Raw genomic sequence first — 13450 nt, forward strand, 5'->3', positions numbered from 1 at the left:
CCCGACTGATTAATCGGCCTCGACTGATTAATCGGCCCCAACTGATTAATCAGCCCCAACTGATTAATCGGCCCCGAGTGATTAATCGGTCAGGCTCAAATTTTTCAGAGCATCTTGAACGATCTTTTAAGACCCAAATAATCTTGTGTAAACACCAAAACTACCTAAGAAGAGTGGACTCAATTTTGTTATGTCTCTCTTCCTGTTTTTGATCCAAAGAACAGACAAAACAAACTTTTTTGATCACGTTAGTCTCGTCTCGGGCGCTCCATCCTTTGATCCTCTCCGTGATCGTCTTTTCTCACGATCACACCGCTTTTTCTCTTTGACCTACCTCAACACATCATCCCAGATTGTTTTTTTTTTTTTTTAATCCATATCGGTAAATATTGGCCATAAAAACAATAGTGATATTAGAGGTAGACCGATATATCGGGCCGATATTTGGACATTTGTCTCTATCGGCCATCGGCCGTATTTTCTTTTAAAAAGCCGATTTTTGATCCGTTGTATAAAATGACGCAATTTTTGATCAGGCACAAAAAAGATGAGCACCTCAAACTTGTGGAACCACTTGGATACATTACATACTTTAGTTCAAATTATATTAATAAGTTTAAATTTCTTTTTCGACATTTTAAGAAGAGTGTGAATGTTTACTACTGCTTGTTACATTGTGTGTTTACTCAGACAAAATATTTCATTGTTTTGAAAGCTGAATAAATGTTCAGAGGACTGGACACGACTTGTTGTAATAGATTTCTTTTAGTTGCTCAGAAATTGCTGCGTTTCACAAAAATGTGATAAATATATATTTATTTAACAATCGGCCTGAATATCAAATTGGAAAAATCGGCTATGCATATCGGCATCGGCTACGCAAATTTGGAAAGCATCGGCATCGGCCCCCAAAAAACCCATATCGGTCGACCTCTAATTGATATCGGTATATGCCAACATTTTCATATCGGTGCATCCCTACTTCAGACTAAATGAGTAAGATGAGCCCATTAACACAGACGAGCCAGTGTGCAGCAACAAAAAAAGGCACCACAGCAAACTCACATGCCCACCTGAAACAGTCTGCTGAGAGTGGAGGTCTGCAGCTGGACCCCTCTCATCAAATCCACATACACACAAGTTTACAGGCAAAATCAACACGTTTACAACTTAATTTCAGGATCTTTATAAATGTCTAAGTTTCCAGGTAGAAGAACTCTCCGTCCAGCCGACAGCTTTGTTGGTCTAACTTTCGGCTCTTCCTTCAGTTTTGTGTGGCTGTGACTGTCTGAATACTAACCATCAGGGAGCTGAATGACGGAGCAGTAACTTCTATCACTGTCAGCTTTTGTGTTTGTGTTTACGGTGATCTAATTTATCTTTCTCTCTTCCCTTTTCCCACCATTCTTTCCCCCCTCTCCTAATCTCTCTGGCTCCTCTCCTTCCCTCCTCCTAAACTGTAAATTTCTCTTCTGTGAATTCTTTCTTTCTTTCTTTCTTTCTTTCTTTCTCTGTCACACCTTCGCTTCATTCCCCTCCAACCATCTGTCCTTCCCTCTTTTCCTTTGTTCATTGTTTCCTCCTCCCTCCTTTTTCCCTCCTCTCTGCAGATACAAGAAGACTCAGGAGACTCTGACCCAGGCGGGGCAGAAGACCACGGCGGCTCTCAGCACAGTGGGCACGGCCATCAGCAGGAGACTGGGCGACATGAGGTATGACCAAGCCGAGCCAACGCGGCCGACGCTCTGGCAGGGCTGCAAGAGCAAACGAGCACAGTGTGAAACAGACAGACCCAAAAGGCATGTGGAGGAAGAGTTTCTCAGCATGTAGCTTCTCCTTTAGTGGAGATAAGACAGAAGAAAAGCAGAGGAGGATGTGCAGAAGCATCCGGACATCTTCCTAAAATCCTAAAAATGATCACACCTGGAAAGGTTTCCATCACGACATCGTGTCCTCTGCTCGTTTCTCCTGCAGCCCTGATTTATTAGTCCTGTTGTCCAAACTATCGTTATGTAGCTCTAACTCAGAGTGCTGTAGTTTCCTGTTGAACTAACCCTTAACATTTTTATTTTACTGCTTCATTACTTATCTTTAGGGATGCACTGATCCAACTTAACTGGTCCCATTACTCATACCTGGGTTTGGGTATTGAACAACATTTAAATTTAAATCAGAGGTAGCAAAGAGCTGGTAAAAACAAGGCATAGAGCTGGTTTCCTGGATCGGCACCATACCGGGCCAATACCAGAATCAGGATTGGTGCATCCCTAATTATTTCACCAACACAGGGATGGTTCAGCTTGATTTAATTTGTGTCCGTGCAGAGTAAAGATGTCAGCTGTTTCTTTCTGTTTCTTTAGCATCAGAGGGGTCACAAACCAAAGGGTGACTTATGTCTCTTCAGGGGTTATAGTTTGATCTAGAGATGGGCGTTGTAGACTCGAAATTATATCACGATATTTTAAGGAAATTTGCGAAACCAATATTTATGACATTATGACAGGGGTGGTCAACCAGTCAGAGACCAAGAGCTACAAAAATCACTGTGGTACTACAAAGATCCACATCACGCACGGGGTCTTACAAACACACTTCCTCTCACACATAAACAAAATGACATAAAGTGAAAAGTAATACATTTCCATCTATCTAGATAGCTATGAGCATACGAGCAATTGAGGGGAGCACATGTAGAGATGAGAAACTGAAACTTAAAGGGGACATATCATGCTGGTCCCTGATTTAATACTTACATATAATATAATAAATTTGAAAACAAGACCTTCCACCCCCTGAATTTTCAAAAAAATGAGATATTGTATTTTTTCTGATATCCTAGAACGAGATTTGATGCCTCTGAAAATAGGTCATTGACATTTGGCCGCGAGATTTCGTGACAACATGGGGATCCTTTCTTTTTATTGGAGTAATCTGATAAAGCAGCTCCTCCTCTGTGATGTCAGTTAGTCACACAACCGCCACCGAGGGATACACCCACCAAGAGCCGACTGACTGAGTGCTGGATGCAGGGACTCTGCTCTGCTGAGCAGCTTGGCTTTACATGGTGAATTAGCAGTTAAAACACTGTAGTTTTAGCAGACGTGGTAATACTTGTGAGACTGTGATATTTGCATGCTTGTTCTGACATGCACTGTGAACCTGGACCACAATAATGCTGCGGTAATAACATAGTGAGGAACTGACGGTAGAGGCGATCTTTAGACGACACTTTCAGCATGATGGATAAAACAGACAGAGAAAAGTGAAGGAGCAGGATGGAGCCCTGTTATAGAAATAGTTTATTGGTGAAGTCTGCCTATATTTCCACGTATAAACTATACATGTTACAGTACCGCTTTGACTCACCACGCTGAAGCGGCCTGAGATGATCTGTGTCCAGGTGGATTTTCTTCCTCCTGAGCTGCAGAACCGTCCGGGTCTGACTCGGGGTCCAATACAAAAGGACGTATCCTACACTCTGCCATTTTATTAGCGCTATCAATGCCTTACGGTGAAGTTCTGGCAAACTCGCTCAGTCTATTATATAAGGATAAAGTTGAAAACATAACAAGGGTATCATATCCTGTGTGTGGCTAATACCTTACTTTTATTGACCCGGTACGAACCGGTAGAAAGTTAAGGATAAGGCATATATGTGCCGAACAGGATCTCTGATCCGTGCTGGACACAGGAGCCACCACACATCCACGGGAGTCGTCTGCAGGTTGGAGGTTCTCACAGGATTTCGAAGTAGCTCGATACTTCAGGAAAAAATTACTCCTAAAAACAAGAAAAAAGTAATCTGAAAACAGAAAAAAAAATACTCATAAAAACAGAAATAATTATAACAAAAAACAAACCAATAAAAAAATATTAATCAGAAAAACAAAATTATTACCACAAAAACAAACCAAAGAATAAATTACTCTGAAAAACCTGAGTTGTTTTTTTTTCTTCAAGTGAATGCAATACGCTTCCGTAGTTTGTGACTTATATTGACTTTCATTGTTCGGTGTTAAAGTTTGGGCTGACACATGAAGAACTTCCTGTTGAACCATCCCTGAAGTTTCCGTCTGTTTCTCCCTGAAGTCACTCTGACACTAAGAGAGTCTGACTGTTTGTGACCAAAGGCTGAAAAACCAGTGAAGAGCTCGAACCACTGACTCCTTCTCATCACAGCTCACATCCCGTGTCTGTTGACGTTTGTTGACTCACACATCCGTCTGTAATTAACTTCATGTTTCCGCCCTCGTTGATGTTTGCTCCTCGTGCAGGGTGTGTGTGTGTGTGTGTGTGTGTGTGTGTGTGTGTGTGTGTGTGTGTGTGTGTGTGTGTGTGTGTGTGTGTGTGTGTGTGTGTGTGTGTTATCATCTGACTGAGTGTTCACCCTGCATGCTGCATGCTTCCTGCTCTCATCTCATTTCTCATCCTCCTTTTTCTGAGCTCTGTTTGTTTTGCTTCAGCGTATTAAAAGCAAAGCGTCCAAACACTTATTGTAAACAACCTCTGAGAGGAAAGTGAGTGAACACAGAGTCCAGGAGCTGATGATTGGATTTTAAACGACTGTAAGGTATTCTGCCAGGAGCTCAGAGAGCAGGGCCTGATGGACGCCATCAGCAGAAACCTGCGTCAGGATGAATCTCTGCTGTGGTTCAGGGTTTATTTCAGTCCTTTTTCCTCATTTACAAAAAACAAAAACCTGCTCCACAGAAAGTTTTAATGATAACATGTTTATTATAAGGAAAAAGACATTTTAGCATGTTCAGTTTCCGTTTCCAGAGCTGGTTTTCTCTCCCTGATCCTCAAACGTTGCTTTGTCTCCTCTGTGTTTGTTTGTTTCCTGGTTTTGCGCCTTGTGCTGCTTTTTGCTCACCGTCTCTCTTTCTCTTTGTGTTTTTTCTAATCGCTGCCTCGGTTTGGCCTGCAGAGCTCTACCTTTCTCTAATTCCTTTAGGTAAGACTAACGTTCCTGTTAGAGCAGCTTAAATTACCCATAGTGCCTCTGAAACTGTCATGAAGTGGGAGAAATATTAACTTTACATGAGGCTAAGCTCTGCTACTGTTTACCATCCTTACTTTGACTTCTGGGTACTTTAAAGTAGGCGTGCACTGAAACAAAAACTCTTTGCCAAAACTGAAAAAGGGGCTAATCTCACTAAAATCAGAGTATTACAGCAGCATAGATTAATATTAATGCTAAAAAAAATACTGCAGTCTTCATAGAGACGGCACTTTAAAAACAGCGGAGATCTTTTTCTGCGGCTCTTGTGGTGGTTGGGACATTATTTTTCCTGACTTTCTGTCCACTTTATGCAGTGTGCCCTTCTCTGTGAGCGCTCAGGTGTTTGTGTGTTTAAGAAAACACCTCAGGGTGGAACATGGGGTGAAATGACACCCCCTCGTGTAAATTAGGCACTTTTATAGGCACTGACCAGTAGGGATGGGTACCGAGTGAGGTACTTTTATCGGTACCGACCGAATTCTGTCCAAAGTACCGGGTACCGATTCACTAGATCAAAAGGTGCCATGTTAAGGTACCTATATGCATCCTTGTGACTGTGAGGGAGTGGAAGAGTAGGTGATTTTCCATGCTGGACATGAACACAGCATTACAAGGTTATATATTAAAGAATAAATAAGTTAAATTGAAAAGAATTTACATTTTATTATTAATCAAATTGATCTTTTTTTTTCCCAAAGAAACCCACAAAAGTACAGAAAATTGGTACCGTTGAGTACCGATACCGATTGCCAGGAATCTGTATCGTATCCAGGGTTGGAAATTACATTTCTGACCTACTTGCCAAGTGGCAAGTACTCGCCAGCCAGATTTTCAACTTTCCAAATGTTAAACCCAACAAATTGCTTTACCCAGACATCAATAATCACATTTTAGGCATCGTAGTAAATCGTAATATTAGTCATTCTGTTCTAAGTCAAGCCGCACAGGACAGCTTCAACGGACGTCACAAGTACTCTGTCCTATGATTCGCTGGTTGAATATGACTCAGCTCGTCATCAAGCTCTGCTCCAGCCTGACAACGAGCCATTCATTTAAACCAGGTGTGCTGGAGTGGGGTAACATCTGAAACATGCAGGGCAGGGGGTCCCCAGGACCAGGATTGGGAAACACTGCTGTAGACCTCTGCAAGAGCGGAGATGTCAAGGAAAATGTGGCCTAAAGACGTCATACTACCATAATCTGATTTGTAAATTAAAAAAGTTGTGCAGGGACTATTTGTAAGCCAAGAAATAAATTACAGTGATTATAAATACAGCTATGTGTTACAGCAGGCATGCTGTTGACTCTGAGAAAATAATGATGCAGCATGCATCTTAGACGGGTCATACTAGCTTTAAGTGATATGTAAATTAACTCTGTGAGAAATAATGAAAGTCTTTCAGCTGAAAACTGAAAAATTCACTTTTTGGGTCATTTTCATCCAGAAACTTTCGGTGCATTCCTACTTCAAAGTGCAAACTATCCCCAGTTTTTGCCTCCTCTTTGATTTCTGAGCATGCAGACGCTCAGCATGTGGATCTCCTCCCTGAAGGAGAGCTGACGTTTGCTGAAGTCTTTGTTTCCTGACATGTTGCCTGTTTGTGGAGTTTCAGTAACAGAAAAGGCTCAAAGTTTAATCTGGTTTCAGTTCAGTTTGCTGCGTTCTGATGTGAATCTTTGTAGCTGAACCAGATTTAACAGATTTTATAACGACAGGAGAATTTGACTGATTGTTTGACTGCTGCCACAACAATTTATACCTGCTGTATTAATGCATTGTAATGTGTGTGTGTTTGACTGAGTGTGTGTGTGTGTGTGTGTGTGTGTGTAAATCAGCTTGCTTACCTTGTAACACTTGCACCTCTGTCTCCTCTCTTTAACGCTTTCAAAGTAGCAACTATTCCATTCGCCACTCGATAAGTATGCCGGCCATGAGGTAAAGTAACACACACAGCTGCTCTGCTTCTCTCTGACTGTCTCTAACACACCTGTATTCACCTGTACCAGCTTTAACAGCTGTCTCTGTGAACAAATTTATAAACTCAGCTGTGAACAGTTGGGTTAAAGTTTGTCGCCCTTTTGTTGAAGCTTCTGTTTTGTTTCTTTTTGAATTCTTCAAACAGCTGAAAACTTTTCTGTGAGGAAACCTGGAGTCTGTACAGTTTTTATTCACCAGCTCAGGTTTCATTGTGCTGAAATATTTTTTCTTTTTGTCTCATGTGTTTCTCTGAACTCTGATGCTAACAATGTTTCTTGTTTTGCACTTTAATCTGGCTCTATCAGTGAACTCAGTGAAAAAGTTTCTCTTCTAGATTTCTGCCTGATCCTAATCCACACTTTAACATGAGATTATCAGAAACAGTAAAGGTTATTCCTAAATGCTACTTCTTAGTTTCCCGATCAGGTCTAGTTGATTTACAGCACGTCTAAGTCTCTATGACAACACCACGCCGGCTGATGAAGTTTATCAGAGAGAAGAGAGATCTGTGTTTTTCTCTGCTGAAAACGATTTCTGTGATTAATTTTGTAGTGATGGTGGACACTGGAGCCTAACTGTCAGACAAAAAAAGGACAGAAGTTAGCCAAGGGCTAAAACACAAGCTAAAAACTGAAACAAAGGCTAAAGGGCTGAAGCAGGAACTAAAAGCTTAAAACAAGCTTAATGCTAAAACACAGGCTAAAGGCTAAAACACGAGCTAAAGGCTGACACACATGCTATAACATGGGCTAAAGGCCGAAACATGAGCTAGAGCCTAAAACACAAGCTAGAGGCAAAAACACAGGTTAAAAGCAAAAACACAGGCTAAAGGCTAAAACATGAGCTAGAGCCCAAAACACAAGCTAAAGGCAAAAACACGAAGTAAAGGCTAAAGCACAAGCTAAAACACAGGCTAAAAGCTAAAAAATGAGCTAATGGCTAAAAAAACAGGCTAAAGGCTAAACAAGAAATATAAGCTAAAACACAGGCTAAAGTCTACAAGATGGGCTAAAGGATAAAAAATAGACTTAAGTCTGAAACACGAGCTTAAAGATAAAACACAAGCTAAAGGCTAAAGTATAAGCCAAAGGCTAAAACATTAGCTAAATGTTTAAAAAAAAAAAACAGGCTAAAGGCTGAAACATGAAATAAAGGCTTAAAGGCAGGCTTAAGGCTAAAACACAGGCTAAAGGCCAAAAATCAGGCCAAAGGCAAAAATAAATGAGCTAAAGGCAAAAACATGAGCTTAAGGCTTGAAACACACTGAAGACTCAAGCTGTAGATAAAGACTATTACACAGGCTCAAGACTTTAACAAACACCAAAGACTAAAAAACAAGGTAAAGACCAGAACATATGCTAAAGGCTAAAACATGAGCCAAAGGCTAAAACACGAGCTAAAGGCTAAAACACGAGCTAAAGGCTAAAACACGAGCTAAAGGACACAGATCCTCTGTCTCTGTAACGCTGTGACCAAACATGAGAAAGAAATCTCAGATCTCTGGATCAGAGCTGAAGCTTTTAGATTAATTTTTCTGTTACGTCTGTTTTTATTCTGGTTTCTGTCAGCAGCTGGAGGTACTTTCAGGTTGAAATGCATGATGGGAAAACGTGAGTGTTGTCGTGGTTGTGACTCTGATCTCGTTCTGCAGGAACTCTGCGACCTTCAAGTCGTTTGAGGACAAAGTGGGGAACCTGAAGGTGAGCAGGGTGGAGACGCTCAGGGCGAGGGCTCAGAGCGATGGTGACATCACTAACTCTGTCTCCTCTGTCTGCAGTACAAGGTCGTCGGCCCCAAAGGGAACGGGGACGCCGTCAGCTCCCCCACCGACACCACCCCCACTCAGGAGAACCCACCTTTCTGAACACACCCCACTCCTCTTCCTCCTCTTCCTCCTCCTCCTTCGCTGCCACCTTCCTCACGACCTGAGACTGTACTGTTACCACGCCACATCGCAGAGTCAGCCTGACCTCTGACCCTCCACCTCACCCACTCGCCACCACCCTCCCTCCCCCCTCTAAAGGTCTGCGAACCCCGTCAGGTGGAGTTTAAGGACTCGTGGGTCTGAGGTGGGACGAGCTGCTGGTCTCTGCGCCTCCATGGAAAAGTTCAATGTTTTGTTGATGTCTAAATAATTTACAGATCTCGCTTTTGTTACATCACCTCCTCCTGCCTCTCCACCCTCCACTCCCCTTAACCGTGATGTTGTCCTCCGTCAGGTTGGCGCCGTCTCCGCATATTCAACAGATAATACGGCATTATAACGCGTCTGCTTCTCACACGCCGTTTTGTAAAAATCATGCATTAAAAAAAGCTGCAAGCGAGCGCATAATTTAGGGGCGAGGGTTTGTGCAGACGCGTCGTTAGACTGCTATCATGTACAGAAACCACCTGCACCTGTGTGACCGGGTGGAGGGGGCGGAGCCAGGACATCCCGCCTCTCTTAGACCTACTACTGCTACATGCATGTGCATATCTCATCTCAGTTGTACAAAAGCGACCGCGCAGACCACCTCGGTCTGGTGTGACACCCCAGGATGTAAAAACAAAACAAAAACCATTTTGTATTAAAAACTATTTTACACTGCTTTGCATAATGTTTTTACATAACTTTTATCAATATGTATAAATATATATGAGTAGATATATCGTCCCTGGTGCTGCCGGACGGTGGCGATCAGGTTTGGAGGTTTAGGAAAAAGCAGGAGTAGAGGATAAACAAACAAACAGAAACACTATGGGTCGGTGAAGACGATTCGACGTCTCCGTGTTTGTAAAACTGATTCATTCATGAGCTGCAGTCGCCAATCAAACCCCAACAGCTTCAGGACGACGCTTCGCCGTGTACACTACCTGCTGAATGTCTACGCTTCTCTGTCGGCCTTATTTACTATACACGTTTCACATGTTAGGATTCAGCTGGTGGAGAAGACTTAGTTTCCTTTATGTTCCTTTTTTTTGTTTTGTTTTTTTTTTAGTTGTACAGACTGGGTAGATTGAAGGATTAGTGTTAAAATATTTCGTCGTGTCGTAGAAAACATCTCCTTGCCAACGAACCCCTCGATGCACACACACACACACACACACACAAACGCACTCCTCTTAACACGAGCTAAACGCTGCATGACGCCAAACTCACACAACCTGTTTGTTCAAACTTCACCGCGTCAGAAAACGTACGATTGTGCACTTTGCTCTTTAGCGAGAAAAGTAGGAAGATTTGAGCTGAAGCAGCTGATACAAGAGCAACTTCTCCAGATTCATCAACAACGCTCCTCAGAAACCATGAACAGAGTAGTTTTATTTTGCTAAAATCATCTTCTTTAAATGTTTATAAATGTTGCTCTTGTATCTCTCTGATTCAGCGCAGTCATCAATGCAAAACGGATGAATTTAAGTTTATTTCTATATTTTGATCATTATATTAATGAAGCCAAAACTCCCCAAACCTGCAGACCAATACGAGCCTTAAATTAAATAAGAATTGGACATAAAGAGTCATATATCAGGCTACAAAGAACAAATGTGAGTGTATTTTTATTTTCCTCTTTTCTTGTGTTGATCCTTTTTTTGCTAGTTAATATATTCCTGTCAGGTGAATTGTTCAGTTTCCTTTCTGCCTTCTGTCTGTTTCCAGATTTGTTTGTATGTGTAGAAATAATTTGCCATCAAATGAAAAAAAAAGAAGTTGCCAATATTTAAATATCTGTTACAGGATCTTTTGTTTTGCCTCTGAACTCTGGAGGCTTTCTGCTTTGCCAAGATGAAAACAACAAATGGAAATCTCAGCTCGTTTATACTTAATCTGTTTTTTCTTGCACAGAGTGGATCGCCTCTAGTTAGACAGAGGTCCCACTCTGTGCAAGAAAAGCCCACTTTACAGACTGATTAAAGTGATTATTTGTGGCCTGTTTAAAGCTGCCATCAGTTAGCGGTGTATGGACAGATGGGAAATGATGATGATGCGCTTTTGTTTCCGGGTGCCAATGGGGCGTGCAGCACGTGATGAGCCTGCTCCGAGCCGGGCTGGAGGACAGTTAGAGTACTCATAGCTTTATTTAGGTCCTGGGCCGAGCTGATGTAGAAATCAAAAGGGATCAGATTTGGAAGATTATGGTGGATGAATTAAAACACTTATTTTGGTTTTGTTGTATATGTTTGGATATCAATAAAGCATTCCTTTAAATGAAAGACAGTGTTTGTTTCACTTGAAATCTCACAAATGAATCCTCTGAAAAATCAACACCAAATTGTTAATTGAGGTCCTCACAAAAATTGAAATAGACTGTAAACAAAAACATAACAAATGTTCGGAGTAGTGGATAAAAATAAAGGCATATTTATATATTATTACAAAGAGTATAAATGATATTTTATAGTCCCTTAGATTACCACACGTAAGCGCCAAGTGTTATACCCACACAATCGTTAAAGACGTTCAGCATAAAAAGAAAAAAATTAGTTCCCTGACCGGGAATCGAACCCGGGCCGCGGCGGTGAGAGCGCCGAATCCTAACCACTAGACCACCAGGGACTGTGTGTTGCTGCAGCAATATCAAGTCTAAGTAGATGGCCAACTTTTCGGATTTTTAAATAGTCTATCATAATAGTAGTGCCTACTCTTCTGGCTAAAGTCCAGTCTGTAGTAGTCAGTATGCCAAAAATAAAGTAGTAAGGTGTGAAGACCTGCAAATTCTGCAGTATGCCTAAAATCCTGGATGTCCTCCTGAAAATTTCTCAGGTTGTGTCTGAAATCATTCACTCATTCCCTACTCAATTCTCACTGTACAGTGCATTAGATGCAGTAGACTTTATAATTCACTCAATCAGCTAAATTAAAATAACAACAACGGATTTTACCTCTACTGCAGCCAGCCACCAGGGGGAGAAGTTTTCGTGGCGACTCACTTCAAGCTGGGCAAGATGACGTCCATTTTTTACAGTCTTTGGTCTAACGCAGGGGTCTGCAACCTGTGGCTCTGGAGCCTCATGTGGCTCTTTGACTCCTTTGCAGTGCCTCCTTGTAGCTTTAGAAATATAATTAATAGACAATTAAAAAAAAAAATCTTTCAGGGGTATAAATGATAACAACACAGACACTAAACAATTCAAAGTTTAACATTGTGTTGTACAAAATATGTATAACCTATTGTAATGAGGCTTCTACATTTTTGTCTTTTTTTTATTTTTGGAAATTATTCAACTCCAATTTTTTTTTCCATTTTTTCAAATTTTGAAAGGGGGGGGGGGGTTGCAATTTTTTTAAGTTTTTATTTGAATCCCTTTTTTTTTTTTTTAACTTATTTTGCAGTTTAATATTTTTTTTTTTACATTTTTTTTAAATAAAGCAAAATTTAGAAATTGCATGATTTAGGTTTACCAATTTTATTTACATTTCAAAATTTGTGCACGTTTTTTTTGGATATTTATTACCTTTTTTTTTCCAATTCTTGTTTTGATAATTTTTCACTAGATTTTTACTTTGCCGAGAATTTTATACAGTTTTTTGTCTTTATTGTGAAGATGAAGTATATTTTGCGGCTCTTGAATGACTTTCATCCAGGTGAGCTGAGGCTAAATGGCTCTTTTGAGAGTAAAGGTGGCAGACCCCTGGTCTAAAGGGTGGTAGATTTTGGTGAACTACCGCCATCTACTGGATTGAGACAGCATCCCAATTACGATACAATAACACTGACGTCTGACGGTCTGTAAGATAAGAGAAGTGATGCAAAAGAAACACAGGTAGGTCTTGTAATTAACAGTTATAAAAGAGACTTTTACTTCTACAAGTTCATTAACCACTAATTAAATGTTTAAAAGCATTCATGTATTATGTGGAAGTGGTTTTTCCATGAGTTGTATAAATAAAGATCCCTTCCAGATTTATTTTCAGCTAACGATACAACTTCTACATTCACATGTAGTTGGCCGTTTGGACAACAGCCCAGGTAACTTTTTGGTGTTTTTTGGAAGATCTTTCGTTAGCTACCGTTAGCACTTCTCCGTGCGTAACCACACGTTCAACGCCGTACCTCTCGAATGGCCTGCTTCGGCTGTTCCTAACATTTCCTAACACTTACCAACAATTCCTAAAACTTTACCGACCAAGTTCGAACCAAGTCCAGTGCAGCAGGGCAAGAAGAGGCTGCGATTGTGACGTCATCAGCAAGGGCCCGCCTTCTGTCAAGCAAACAACTGTGCTGCAGTTTAGAAGACGGATCAGAGAGGCCTTCGTGTTTGGAAAAAAGGTGCGTTTATCTTCCCGTTTACTTTAAGCTAACGATAGTACATTTAATTAAATTATCATATATACTAAGTTTAAACATTTGGCAGTCTATGCTGGCATATTTCGTCACATAACTTATATAAAAGGCGCGGTACGTTCCCGTTAACTTTATGCGTTTTACTACACGATCATGCCGTCATTTATTTAATATAAAAACAAAAATTTGTTAGTCTCAATGTAACTG

The 13450-nt window shown here is 40.9% G+C and overlaps 1 protein-coding gene and 1 non-coding gene across 7 annotated transcripts in view; one reads left to right on the forward strand and one right to left on the reverse strand.

Annotated features, from left to right (window-relative positions):
• tpd52l2b (tpd52 like 2b) overlaps positions 1–11123 on the forward strand; it is a 30137-nt gene extending 19014 nt beyond the window's left edge. For 2 of the 6 annotated variants that reach the window (XM_074681038.1, XM_074681041.1), the window contains 5 exons: positions 1611–1712; positions 4928–4954; positions 6894–6938; positions 8632–8680; positions 8758–11123. In XM_074681038.1, the coding sequence (XP_074537139.1) occupies positions 1611–1712; positions 4928–4954; positions 6894–6938; positions 8632–8680; positions 8758–8844 (310 nt within the window). In that variant the 3' untranslated portion in view covers positions 8845–11123. The remainder of the gene's footprint in view (positions 1–1610; positions 1713–4927; positions 4955–6893; positions 6939–8631; positions 8681–8757) is intronic. The other 4 variants (XM_074681040.1, XM_074681042.1, XM_074681043.1 and 1 more) reach the window with 2 other exon arrangements.
• Positions 11124–11442: 319 nt separating this feature from the next.
• Positions 11443–11514, reverse strand: trnae-cuc (transfer RNA glutamic acid (anticodon CUC)). Its single transcript has one exon. It is a non-coding gene; the product is annotated as a tRNA-Glu (tRNA).
• Positions 11515–13450: the final 1936 nt, after the last annotated feature.

The sequence above is a fragment of the Halichoeres trimaculatus genome, unplaced genomic scaffold, assembly GCF_033239565.1.
Source record: "Halichoeres trimaculatus isolate MK-OKI-2021-1 unplaced genomic scaffold, fHalTri1.1 fHalTri1_scaffold_11, whole genome shotgun sequence".
Classification (NCBI taxonomy): Eukaryota; Metazoa; Chordata; class Actinopteri; order Labriformes; family Labridae; genus Halichoeres; species Halichoeres trimaculatus.